The sequence below is a fragment of the Poecile atricapillus genome, chromosome 3 (assembly GCF_030490865.1).
Source record: "Poecile atricapillus isolate bPoeAtr1 chromosome 3, bPoeAtr1.hap1, whole genome shotgun sequence".
Classification (NCBI taxonomy): Eukaryota; Metazoa; Chordata; class Aves; order Passeriformes; family Paridae; genus Poecile; species Poecile atricapillus.
This window is the reverse complement of record NC_081251.1, coordinates 25623825-25636904: the sequence shown is the minus strand read 5'-3', so window position 1 is coordinate 25636904 and position 13080 is coordinate 25623825. Positions and strand designations below refer to the sequence as shown.

Here is a 13080-nt window from a genome sequence, read left to right as displayed (position 1 = left end):
AGAGATACCACCACAAGTCCTAAGGATAAAATCCTCCTGTTAGCATGGTACTCTGTTGCTGCTTTCATCTACTTCTCAGTCATAGCTTGGTGTAACACAGGTATGCTGTGGAATGTAACAACAGAGCCACATGTCAATAATTCTGTTACCTCTGCAGTAAGCTGCACAGTTACCACCTAGCATAACTATTTCTAAGGCTGTGGCTCTACAAAGAGTAAGTAACATGGTTTGTTTATTTACTTTTATAGCAGCCTATAGTAGAATTGTGGCTTGTTTTTTTTAAGCTTGCTGAAGAATTGGATTTGTTGCCAGGCAGGGAACACACAACTCAACGTAAGCTAGATCTGACAATGAAGATAATTCAACTAGAACACAAGTCTGGGAGAAATAAGATTATAAGATGCTACATCCTCTCCTTGAAAAGCTTTAGACATAACCTTGAGATATTAGCTAAAACCTGGAATACGTCTTTTCTAAAAGGAACTTGATACACAATTTCATAGCAGTGCTGACAAGAATAAAAATCTGTGACACTGTGGCTCCAGAGTACCAGGAATAGGCTGTTCTCTTCTTCCAGTATTGAATGCAGGACAATGCTTTAAATATCCAGCTGGTAAAATGGTATCTACAGAGATCCAATACACAGTATTTGCAGGAAAAGATCAAACACAGAGATGTTAAACTAGAATACTGGTCATATTAAGGTCAGGTGTGATGAATATAACCACACTGAGGAACAAACAAAGCTCTAAACACAGGATGACTTTTACAGCCAGCTGTCCACTGATGATGATACATCTGCAGTATTTCAGGTTATAGAGGACTTGAGAGAAAATGCCCGAGCAATGACCTCAGAAAGCTGAAAAGACAGGCAAAAAGAAGCAGCTTTCAAAACAAACGAGTAGCCAGTTAATTAGTAACAATTTTCTGCTTCTTTGGTAAATCCAGATAGCATTATTTTCCAGAATCAACACTAGTTGGTAAAAAATATTCAGAGTGAAAGGACCACTCATCTTTTAAAGATGACAAAAAGCTTTTAACAGAGATTATTAAAAAAGGAACGTATGTCCATTTAGTAAGAATACAATGACATCAGGAAGAAAATTAACTAAAACACTAGGGAAAGAAAATAAGTACAAGGAATTGACCATAGAAATCATTTGTAAGAAGCCTCAACAATAATTAACAAGAAAATTGTAATTGCTCATTTTTGATCAGATGCTTGGTTTAGTTGATGCTAAATCATATGGAATGAAGTCTAATGACTGAAAGACTAATCTGTATAGTCTTAACATCAGGGGCAAAACAAAATATTACCTAAGGAACTGAAAACTCTGAATGCACCAGGTGTAAAAGGTTGAGCTCCAGATCACAGACACACAGAGGCCCCAGGAATGGTGTCCCAGCACCAGCCGCGCCCAGGAGGTGCAGCCACAGGGAGCTCCCAGGCCCGCAGGGAAAACAGGAAAACGCTCTGGCAGGTCCTGCCTAAGTCACACCAGGCTCAGTGGCACCCCCAGACCTCACTGCATCACCCATGTGCTGACCACAACTAAACCTGCCACCATAGCTCATAAAGAAAGTCCGCTCACAAAACTGAGAAAGCTACTCCAAACGCCATGCTCACTGGGTGAAATGTCCAATTGGACCACATGATTTAACTTGTGGAACTGCAGCAGCCTGGAGGGAAAATTCATACAAAGAATTCGATTTTTAGTACTTGCTTGAGCTTGCTTTTCTGAAAGTTTCCTTATTCGAGCCCAACCCAGAAAACAGTACATTCACAGAGCTCACTTTAAAGAGATGAATAAAGACTGTCAGGAGGCAAAACAATCTAACTTGAAAACTGACAGAATTACCCAAAACTATTTTGAAATTCCCACTTTGCCTACTGAAGCCTGCAAATACAGGAAAATTCTGAGTCCAATTATGCAGTCACTGAAATGCAACTGCTGTAGCACTTCCACATAATATTAAAAGAGCATAGTTTAATTATGTTTGCTAAGTGACAGGACATAGTAAACAAAGAAAGGAGTATTACATAATGACTTCCCAAATTTCCAAAAGTAAACAGAAATCAATTAGATCTCAAGTATTTTAGTTTCTAAGAGTAACGCCACAAATTAGAGACAAATGCAAGTTTGAGAGCAATTCTAACCTTTACGTTTTTCACTCATCTCTACTGATAAACTACCAGACATTTGCACCTTATAAAGATTATTTAAGGAAGCAAAGAACTACCAAGTAGTCAAAAAGGATTCAGTAAGAGATCTACCAAGAAATGACCTCTCATGCAAGGTTTCATGCAGGTTTCATGTGAAACCTTTCAGGATGTAACTGAGGGTACTGAGAGCTGAACTTGTGAACCCACTCTCCACCACTGCTGGAAGGCTATTCTGATCAGGAGAGGCTCCTGATGGCTTAAGGCAAGTCCTCCATCCATCTTCTGATGAAGCAATAAGGATGATTGGGGAACACGGCCAGGCAGTCTTACTTCAGACCCTGGGAAAGCCAGGTTAGTATTCTTGAAATGCACTTATAATTTCTTTGTTTTTAACCAACGGCTTCCTTCTGTCACAAAAACAAGTACGTGGGTGAGTAAAGAATAGCAGGTGTCATTTGCCTTGGCTTTGACAAGACTTTTGATACCAGATCCCTGTATCTAAGATGCAACTTTATAGTCCAGGTTAAATTAGATGGCTGAAAAGCTTTTAGAAGGTTGGAGTGATACTAACCAGCTCACTGCTCACTGTAAAATGCAAGCAGCTAAGGATCCCATTTACAGTGAGCCTGAGTAAGCCAAGCCTGTGCTACACTGTGGACTGTGCTACACTGCATGTGTTGCCTGGGCTTGTGTTGTGCCACGCATATTCCTTGGCTGCAGGAGCAATTTAGGTGACTGATTGTAATTGAAATTCACCAAGCACAACTGAGAAGCCTGGTACCTATGACAGAATGGTACAGGATGATGGCCAACTCACTGGAGAATAGCTCTTCCAGAAAAGAGCTGACAATCTAGTAAGCAGTAGGTTCAACTTCAGCAGTAAAGACAGGCAGAAAACACAGAGGGTAGAATTTTACAAAACTTGCCCCAGTTTATCAAAATCTTTCTTATGCTGTGAGCCCCTAAATTAGACGTAACATTCTAGATGTGGTGTATTAAGCGTAAAGTAAAGGGGGAATTAGCCCCCTCCACCTACCTACTACACTTCTGCCGATAAAGCCCAAGGTAATGGTACAAGTACAAGGTACTTCTCTGCTGCCAGGGCGCCTTGCTGTCATACTCCAAGCCTACTGTTTGCTTAGATGTGAACTACACTCAAACCAAACTGCAACACTTGTACTGAAAGTTTAAGCAACAGCACCACATAATCCCACTGCGGTTGCTTTCGCTACACTATTTAAGTGGCTTAAGGAACACGCATCAGTGGCCAGGGAAAATCTTGGTGACCGACTTAGATTTCAATAGTGCTAGCCAATATTCAGAAAAAAATGTAAGGAAAAAAGAAGAACTAATCCTGAGATCAGAGTAATTACCTGATGAGAGTATGTTACCATTTGCCATACAAAGTATTATGCTTCTGTGGTAACCATGTCTTAAAAATAACAAAAAAACAACACACACTAAAACAAAAGCTGCTTCTTTTCCTAAGAGATTATCTGTGGCTTCTAGACACTGTCACAAAGGCAAAGGATGTTATGAAAGAAAATAAAATGGATTTATTTTCTTCAAATATCTCATATCCTTCTCTTCCTCATAGTAGCATTCATGCCTGAGGAAAAATTGTCCACCTGAAAGAAGTGCTCACAATGACCTTCTTCACACAGCTTCTGCACAGATTTGCCAGGAGTGCTGGCAGAGCACCCTGCACCGAGCAGCACAGGAGCATTCCTTCTCCACTAGTCCACATCTACTTCTTAATCCTTCAGCGGCAGAGCACAGGCAGTGCTCATGCCCTGTATGATGTATTCTCCCTTGCACCAACTGAACTCAAGTATCCCACATCTGTGCCTGAAAAAAACTAACTTTCTTAAGAGCCAAGTACTAGGCTGTGGACCTAATTTCGTAATACTTACCCATTGTCTTGGAACCATTATAAAATCCCAAAGTCACAGATCTAAACACAGTGATGGTTTGAAAAACATGCAGCTTGGAAGAACTTTTTTATTATTGCCTCTCTAATTATTAGTTCAATCATCTCTGCTCCTATTGCAGGCTCTAACAGCTTTATCCTATGACATAAGAAAAAAATATAATGAATAGAATTGTCTAGTTTTCCTCTAAAAAGGGAACTGATAATGAAAACTCGGGATTATTCCCCAGCATAAATTTTGGCAAAAGCACATCATCAAATGATCTACTCCACTCCCCCCCTTCATTCCTCCTGCAATAAGTTAAGATCAAAAGTCCAACTGTATTTGCTATTTAAAACTGTTAGTCTAAAACTGGCTAGTTTTATGAGCAACAAAAGCACTGAGAGGGAAGAAAGAAAATGTAACTACAGGCATGAAGATGCCTGCTCTCCAAGGCCTTTTGTTTCTTAGAGAGGAACATCAGAGAACATACCAAATTTAAAAGCAGATTCACCCCAAGATTTTAATTTGTTCAGTAGCAACAGTCTAGAGAAAATTTCAGTAAAGTTTAGAATTATATTTCAAAATAAATAGGTAATTTGCCTTTGAAATCACACTTATTAAAATATCTAACACAGAAAAATGTATTGTGTATGACAGATAAGAGACTGATTTTAAATTTAAATATATCATAAATTAATTCACAGTCCTTATTTTTTCATTTACATCCTCCTATTACATTTTTTTTTATTTATTTGCTCATGAAATATGAGCTATCATTAACTTTTATTGAAAAACAGATATTTGGTTTCTGTCAAGAAGGGGTGTCACATGTCTAGCACTCTACAATCGTGCCTGGGAGACTCAACTCTTCCAAAAATTACTATAAAAGCCTGTCATCTGGAGTAAGAAGTGATTAATGGTTTTATTCATTCACTTTGACAACTGGTGGCATTCTACTCACTTTGAAAAAAAAGGTAATTCTACATTTCCACCATCCCCAAAGAAGATTCCTCTGATTCACACTTTAGTTTTAAAGAGAGAGGCCAGGGGGCAGAGTGTTGGGATTTCCACATATTTTAGTTTTATTTTTACTGTCTATAAATCAAAAGGGTGGAGTAAAAAGAAACATAAACAATGTTTGGGATTAAGAAATCCAGTAACGGAACAACCTTCACTGCACTTTGCCATCATAACTACAAAAATAACAGGGAAAACTCATGGGTTTTTCTGTTACTTAAAAAGCTCTAAGAAGTACATCCAAATTTAATTCATTTTTTTTCATGTGTACATATATAACAAAGGCTGCAGTCATTAATAAACCATGTCATTTTGCTTAACTTGTAACAGATGGTAATAAAGAGACCTTTGCCTTCTGATATTTGTTCAAGAACACAGATTATTTAAATTAAACATCAATCCTTTCAAACAGAAATACTAGTATTTACATGAAAAGGAATTTGTTTACATAAATACAGAAAAAAATTATAGCTAAAGAAAGCTTTCACAAGCTCCATGTAAATTGAAACTGAGTATCTTCATTGGTCTGTTATTCCCTGATACTTCACCTTATTTTCTGCCTTTCTACAACTCAAACAGTGGACAGCTAATTCAGTGTCCCAGCAAAAATCTACAGAGCACATGCAAGATTTTACAAAATTTCACATAGAACTGGAGACTTCCAAATACATCATCACCTTCCAAAATCCATTTTTACAACAAAATATCTATATTATAGTACTTTACTGCCTCCTCCCTCACACAAATGAGCTATCATCAGACCAATGACATGATACAAAACATTTATGTACGTTGACACTACCAAACGTACATAACTCATACAGGATCTATGCAATAATCCAACAGGAAATCCAGTCAAAAGAAACCCCAAATCAACCGACCATTCAGAATCAGTTGAGCATAAGACACTGATTACCCTACTTTTAAACATCCCTGCAGTCAAAACATTCAGGGATATAGCAGTACACTTGTGGGGCAGGTACGTCCATGGCCGCTAGAAGGAAAGTGATGATCCAGTAGGAGCCTGGCAGCAGAGCACAGGCAGTGCACAGGCACCTGATGCTTTCCTGGAGACGAGTCATTATCCAAGCAGGGACCTGCTTCTTTTCAAGCCAGAGGTGAAAACAAAGGCACAGCTGGGAAGGGAGGGGGGCAGGGTTCACCAACAGGCCCAATGCTACTCCAGCCAAATTTAACTATTCCAGCTCATATCTGCAGCCTAATTAAATCATGTTTCAAATATTTCAGGAAGAAAGCACTCCAAGAATTCTAGTGATAGCCTGTACAGGCTGTCCATAAGACACCAGGGTGTGATCTTACTGTAAAAATTCTGTTCAAATATACTGCCTGCTTTCCTAATACTAGGAAAAAGTTGTTCTGACAAATAATTTTCATTTACAAGAACTACAAAAAAGCCCACTTTTTCTGTAGCATAGGTAGGCAAATGAGCAACTAATTGAAGAAGTAATACATTGATAGATTAAATACCCTTTGGGAAACTGCAGTAAGATGGAAAGTCATACAATGAGGCCACCCAGAAATTAGCTGCAGCAATACTAACAGTGACAAGCATTTCTAAAAATATTTACTTCATCTATATTAAAAAGTCTGAAAATAAATCTTCAGTAAGTTCAAAAAGCATATTGCTACTTTTTTCTTAAAAGAGTTCAAAACACTTGAGTTGTGTATCAGCAAAATTAGTGGGATTTTTTAAAATTAGTTTTACAACAGAATTTCTTTTAAACACCTCTTGGCAAAGGCATTGCTGAGATAAAACTTGTGCATACTTTACTGTGACACTCACAGCTTAAAGGAGTGCTCCAAACTCTTAAAAAGATTCTATACATTAATCTGCCAAGACCTGATATGACTACCAGGTGTTCAATTTATATCATGTCTGATTTCGATCTACTAACAGTCATCTCCCATTTTTCCTTCTGACTAAAAAAGGGATTTAAGATTTAGCCCTTCCCCAAAGGTCAGACAATGTTTATCATTAGCCACAATGCCAAGAAGATGTTAAATGTCATATGTGCAGTGTGCATTCCTTGGCTTAGGACACCATAACACTTTACTAAGGAGAACAGCCACTCTCCATATTTTAATGCAAAATGTGTGAAAAAAATATCATGTAATTGGAGAGGTTGTGATCACAATGTTTAGTGATTCCACCCATTTCTTTTTGCCTGCTCCATAAACTTGCTAAGCCAGAGTACAGTAGATCAAATTAACTCCAGATAGATACTGCTACAGCTATCACATTGCAAATGGCTGTGGGTCACAGGCCACCAAGAGAAAATAATCAGGAAAAATGCAAATTTGTAACAGTGTCATCCTGAGATGCAGACTTTTGTTTACTCACCAACTGCATATGCTATTACAATTCTTTCTCACTGACTGAAGTGCATTGTTTGCAAATCACTGCTACCAGTATATTAAAAAATGACATTTAAGAGGTGCCATATTAACTGAGTTTTCAGGTTATCACATTTACCACACAACAAATAAATAAAATTGTACTTTCAACTAATATATTCAGTTCCACTCCTTTTCTGAAATTTGGGGAACAACTTAGTTAGGCAAGCCTTACACATGCTTCAAATACTGCAAATCTTGTTTTATTGGCTTGACTACCATGAAATATCGATGTGGATTTGAAGATCGAAGCACTTTCATACAAATCAAACCAGACAGGACTATGTAGAGACCACACCAATTGCTTATGCTGCAAATTTTGTACTTAAGAAACTCTTAAACTCTGTACGAAAGATGCAAGGAGACATGAGAAGAAATAGGAAGAAAAAATACTGAATACAGTCCAATTTCCTTTAGCCTCCTAACTTTATTTATAATTACTTTATGCTAGCAATCTATGTGGTCTCTAAAAGGAACACATGTACTTCAGTTAGTAGAGCAGATAAAACACTGAAGGATGGATTTTAGAAAACAGACAGCAATGAGACAACAGCCAAAAAAAAGCCACAAAGGAAAGTCCAGTAACAAGTCAACATACAAGCTTCAGTCTTCTCTTAACACACACACTCTAAATAATTTCCCTGAATATCACTTCTCCCACTCAGAATATCAACATTTTATTCAGTTGACCTGTGCCTTAGACAATGACCTTGTAATACTCAGAAATGAAGACCAGCTGCTTCTCTGCAAAATTCTCACTGCAAACTTCACCTGAGAGATTCAAAGTCACTGTAATCACATTTTACCTTACACTGCCTAAGTTATTACCTTACTAACCTTGTATGTGCATATTATAAAAATCATCCATTTATGTTACAGTGAATTACTTTGAGTTAACACTGGGAACACAACACCTGAAATGAATTTCAAGTGACAAGACCATCATCAATCATACTTTCTCACCATTAATGCCACCACATAAAGCCTTCTGCTCCACTGCTTAAAAGCTTAGGTGTTTTAAGAAGAAAATGTTTCAGAGATGGTGCTATGTATACCGATACTTTTCTGAATTAGGAGGTTCTTTGTACCTATAGCATAAGTCAACCAAAATAGCGTACTTACTTGACTAATATTTCATTTTAAAAGATAAATCATTACAAATATTAGTAATGCAACTTATTTGATTCCCATTTCTAACTGTTTAAAATATTACATGCCAAATCAGGAAAGGAATCAAGAAAAAAATATACAAAATTAGAAAGCACCAGTGAGGTCTTCCTTTCGCAGCAAGTCCTCAAAACCAACAATTTTATTTGTAGACATTTTTTCAGACAACACAAGATAGTAATTCAAAGTAAAAAAGTGCTGGTATTAAATTAAGAAGAAAAATGCTCTATCAAGATTGTATGTATTAATACTGGAATCAAATTCTTGTGGCACCAATTAGTGCTATTTCTAGGTTATATTTTAATTTGCAGACAGTAAGATCTTGTATGATGTTCTGACAAAGAGTTTTCACAAAAACAACAATTCAGAGACCAGCCAAGTTATTACTTCAGTTGCTAGGCCAAAAAAAGCAGAATTATTTAAAAAAAGTAGAATAAATCTAGGGTTCAGTTATGCTAGCATGGATAATTACAAATCTTTGTAAAATAAACTCTACAGCACACCATAAAAGCACTCACACAGCAGGAATATTTACACATTCTCAAGCTCCAGTTTATGGCTTTAAAATATATTGTTCAAAAAACTTTAGGACAAAGCATTTTCTGAATGTAATGTTCATTAAGGTAAAGTGACATAAAGATTCAATGTATTTGATTCAAACACTATGGGGAGGCACCCCAGTCACAGTTAGGTTTTTCAGTATCTAGGATCCCTACACCTTGAATTTATCAGAGAGCTGTTTTAGAGAAAGAGACCAGGAAACACAGAAGCTAACAGGGCTGTGTGAGCTGGAACCAGAGTGCTGAACCTCCTTTCCTCCAACCTTAGCAGAACTACAAGCCTCATGACAAAATATTAGAATAACAGCCATAGATAATTCACCCCAACCTAAGGGCCAAATTACTATACTGATGAAGACAGGGAGATTGATAAACAGTTACCACTGCAAGCAAAACAGACTCAACATGAGGGAAATTAATGTAATTCACTGTCAATAAGACTCAGGTAGTGAGGAGCAGAGAAAAACAAGACAATGCCTTTGCTTCCCCTCTCTTATCAGCTGCACTGTGCTCCTCCACCTGAGATTCCCACAGCTTGCACCCAGGCCAGCAGGTGGACAGCAGGCGCAGCTGTGCTCGGTCCAGAGCAGCTCCTCTCCACAGCTCCTGCCTGCTCATGATTCCCCCTGCTCTGGTACGGGCTTTCTCCCACGGGATGCACTCCAGGAAAACAAAAATCCTTAAGCATAGGTTCTCCACAGGCTGTGGTTCCTTCAGGAACTCTCCATCTGCTTCAGTGTGGGTTCATCCTTCCATCCTGTATCCATGCATCAGATCCTTCTTCTATCCTCTCCCCCTTTTGTCCAGATTTCTCTGGAGCAATCCTTTTTTGTGTAGTACTGGGTCCAGTACAGCTCTGATATGGGTCTGTGGGTCTGAGCCATGACACTAAGCTGAAACTTCTGGTTTGTTTTTTTTTTTAAAAATCAGAATTTTAAACTACATTCCTCAAATATGAGATGCATAATTTTGTATGTTACTGTAAACACTGTGAAACCCTCATGAATAAAACATTAAGCAAACTTCTATGAATTTAAATAGTGTTCCATTATAAAACAATTGTTGAGCTAACATTACAGCTCACATGTTACAGAAAATGTTCAAGCTTTCTACAGTTTAATCATTATTAATGGCACAAGGAAATTATTTACTATCAAATGGGTCAGAGAATACATAAAGAAGGCCTTTGCAGTATTGATTTTGCACATAAAATTAACATCTTCAGTTGTACATTGAACTGCCAAGAAGGCTTGACTAATACCAACTCCTCTTTTTATAAACCCTTAAGAAATAGCCACAGTTGGGATGTCAAACTTGTTTTTAAATGATGAAAGAGAACATCTGAGTGCTTCATGGGCTTGACTAGTAAGAGATTAAAGCATAACTGACTGAACTGAATTTCTGCCACTGTCAACATGAAACTTTTAAAAAAAGTCAGTGCTATGAATTATTCACTGTTCTTTCAAAGCTCAGTGTCAATACATCAATTTGCTCTCACTCCATTCCTCCCTTACAACCCCAACTAGAATCACTCTAACATGCAGGATGGCGACATGCATCTGCAATCTAGTGACCAATGTAACAAGGCTAGGCAACCACCCAAATCATTCAATGCTTTGGAGACCTAGGTAGAGCATCTTCAACACAAGCACATTCCCATAAGGTGTACGATTTCAGAGCACCTTGGAAAAGACAGGGGGCTTTTTTTAATTTGATAAAGGAAAGCATTTTTGCTTCCCACTGTTTGTTTAGTAAAAGCTCATGCTCAACCTTGGCATTAATGTAACATAACAATACAAGGCTTTGAAAACATTTGTGAAGAGCAATCCAAACTGCCTTCATGTAATTCAATGCTGCATTTTCTAGGACGAAAGTTTTGCGTGTTAGACATGATCACCCACTTTTAAACCCTGTGAAGAGTCTCATATTGTAAAACAAGCAATTCCTGAACTGATCACCAAATTACTAACAGAATTCACATACAGTGTTTATCACAGATATCCTAACCAGGTATGATAACTCAAATACTCATACAACAAGAACTTTACCTTTGCCTGACATATTCTGGCTTATCCTCATTTGAATTCATAGAATATTCAGTGTTAAAAAGGACCCATAAGGACCATCAACCCCAACTCTTCAGTGGGTGACCTGTACAGAGACTGAACTCATGACCTTGGCATTATTAGCACCATGCTCTAACCAAGTGAGCTGATCTCAGTTCTTACGAACAGAACATAAGTAAAAACCCACAACTATTTCACTTGTTTCAACAAAAAAACTGTTGCAAAATATTGTGGGAGAAAAGATAGATATGAGTAGAAAAAACAGTTGTGTGCATACGGGTAACATGTTAAATGAAAGGGCATGTTACTATCTCTGTGAGAAACAATTTCTAAAATCCTCTAGCACAAATTTCTTTAGAATTCATATTATACGCTAAATACCATTTGAAATTAATGAACACTCAGCTCACAATGAATGTTTTTTAGTGCAGCCAGTACTTGGAGTAAGGTTTCTGGTATTCTCCAGATAGAAGCATATAAATTTAGAACCCAAAAAGGCTATTGTCCAAGAGTGTCACCAAACAATACAAGAGTTATAAAATTCAGACTTTATCTGACTTACCGCCAGTGCTTTAGACAGTTTTGTTCTATAGTTATTCAAAACAATGACATCAATCTCCTTAAATGGCACATATGCAAAGCCGTCTTTAATAAATACTTTTCTGGCTCTAAATAAATCCACAGCATCTGCAAGTCCAACCTGAGAAAGAAAAACACACATTGTGGAAAAGCAAAATAACACAGCAACAATGTTTACACCCTAAGATTCAAGATGGACCAGTAAAACTTTAAGTCATTTTCTCTCTTTTAACACTGTCTCCAGACAAAACTCAAAGACTGTGAAATTAAATGTTGACTTTGGAATAGCTAATCATTATTTTGGTGGGAAAATATTGCTTGCTTATAGAAAGTCATGCAACTAGGTAAAATAAGCTACTTCAAAGTTTGTGCCTACAACTATTGACCCAATTATGTAGTTTTGCATGACTTACTGATTTGTTATTTGAAAATGAATTTCTGTTTCAAATGTCTGGAAATATGTGATTCATGTAAGCTACATACAACAGGTTTTGCAAACAGATCTGGAACCTAAACAACTTTACTTCAAAGAATCAGTGGGCCACATTACAAATTTTTTTCCTCTCCCTTTCTCTTGCAAAACAATTTCTGACTAATAAAATCAGACCAAACCTGATTTCAGCAACAGATGTTTGAGAATGTCTCCATCCTGAACAATATGACAGCCAGTTAAATTAAATCATTTGTCTGGGAAACATTAAAACTCAAGATCATTTTTGTGGCAAAAGTAAGGGATGACAGTAATAGGACAGAAGACATTATTAGTAGTTCAAAGCTTCCTTCTTTTTCCCAGTCTCTCCCTCCACCCCTATACTCACATGAAGTAGAGGAACTCTCATTAGTCTTTTACATACTTGGATTTACTGTGACTACTAGGTAAAATTAGTAACTTTGCATTTAACTGCTAGAAAATAAACACAGATATGTGGGACTCAGCAGTTTTTACTTACCTTATAGAACATTTGTTCTTTTACTTTAGACAGACTGAAGCCAGGGGTTGACACACTCAACTCATAAGCCAATTCATTTTTCAGGTCTTCACCAATCTAAAATTAAGAATTTGTTTGAAAACTAGAAATACTTTAGGATAAGGCTTTTTTATTTTATTAGCATGAGCTAAAATATTACTTAACCTATAATATTATCAGTTTAGTTGAAAAGAGAAAAGGAGCTATATATACTGCAAGCAATCACTAACA

At 37.2% G+C, this 13080-nt stretch overlaps 1 protein-coding gene across 1 annotated transcript in view; it reads right to left on the bottom strand.

Moving 5' to 3' along the window:
• The window catches only part of PRIM2 (DNA primase subunit 2), a 93875-nt gene that overhangs the window by 59010 nt on the left and 21785 nt on the right, over positions 1-13080 (bottom strand). The window contains exons 5-6 of the mRNA XM_058836841.1: positions 12832-12927; positions 11865-12002 (exon numbers count right to left, since the gene is read on the bottom strand). Coding sequence (XP_058692824.1) covers positions 11865-12002; positions 12832-12927 — 234 coding nt within the window. The remainder of the gene's footprint in view (positions 1-11864; positions 12003-12831; positions 12928-13080) is intronic.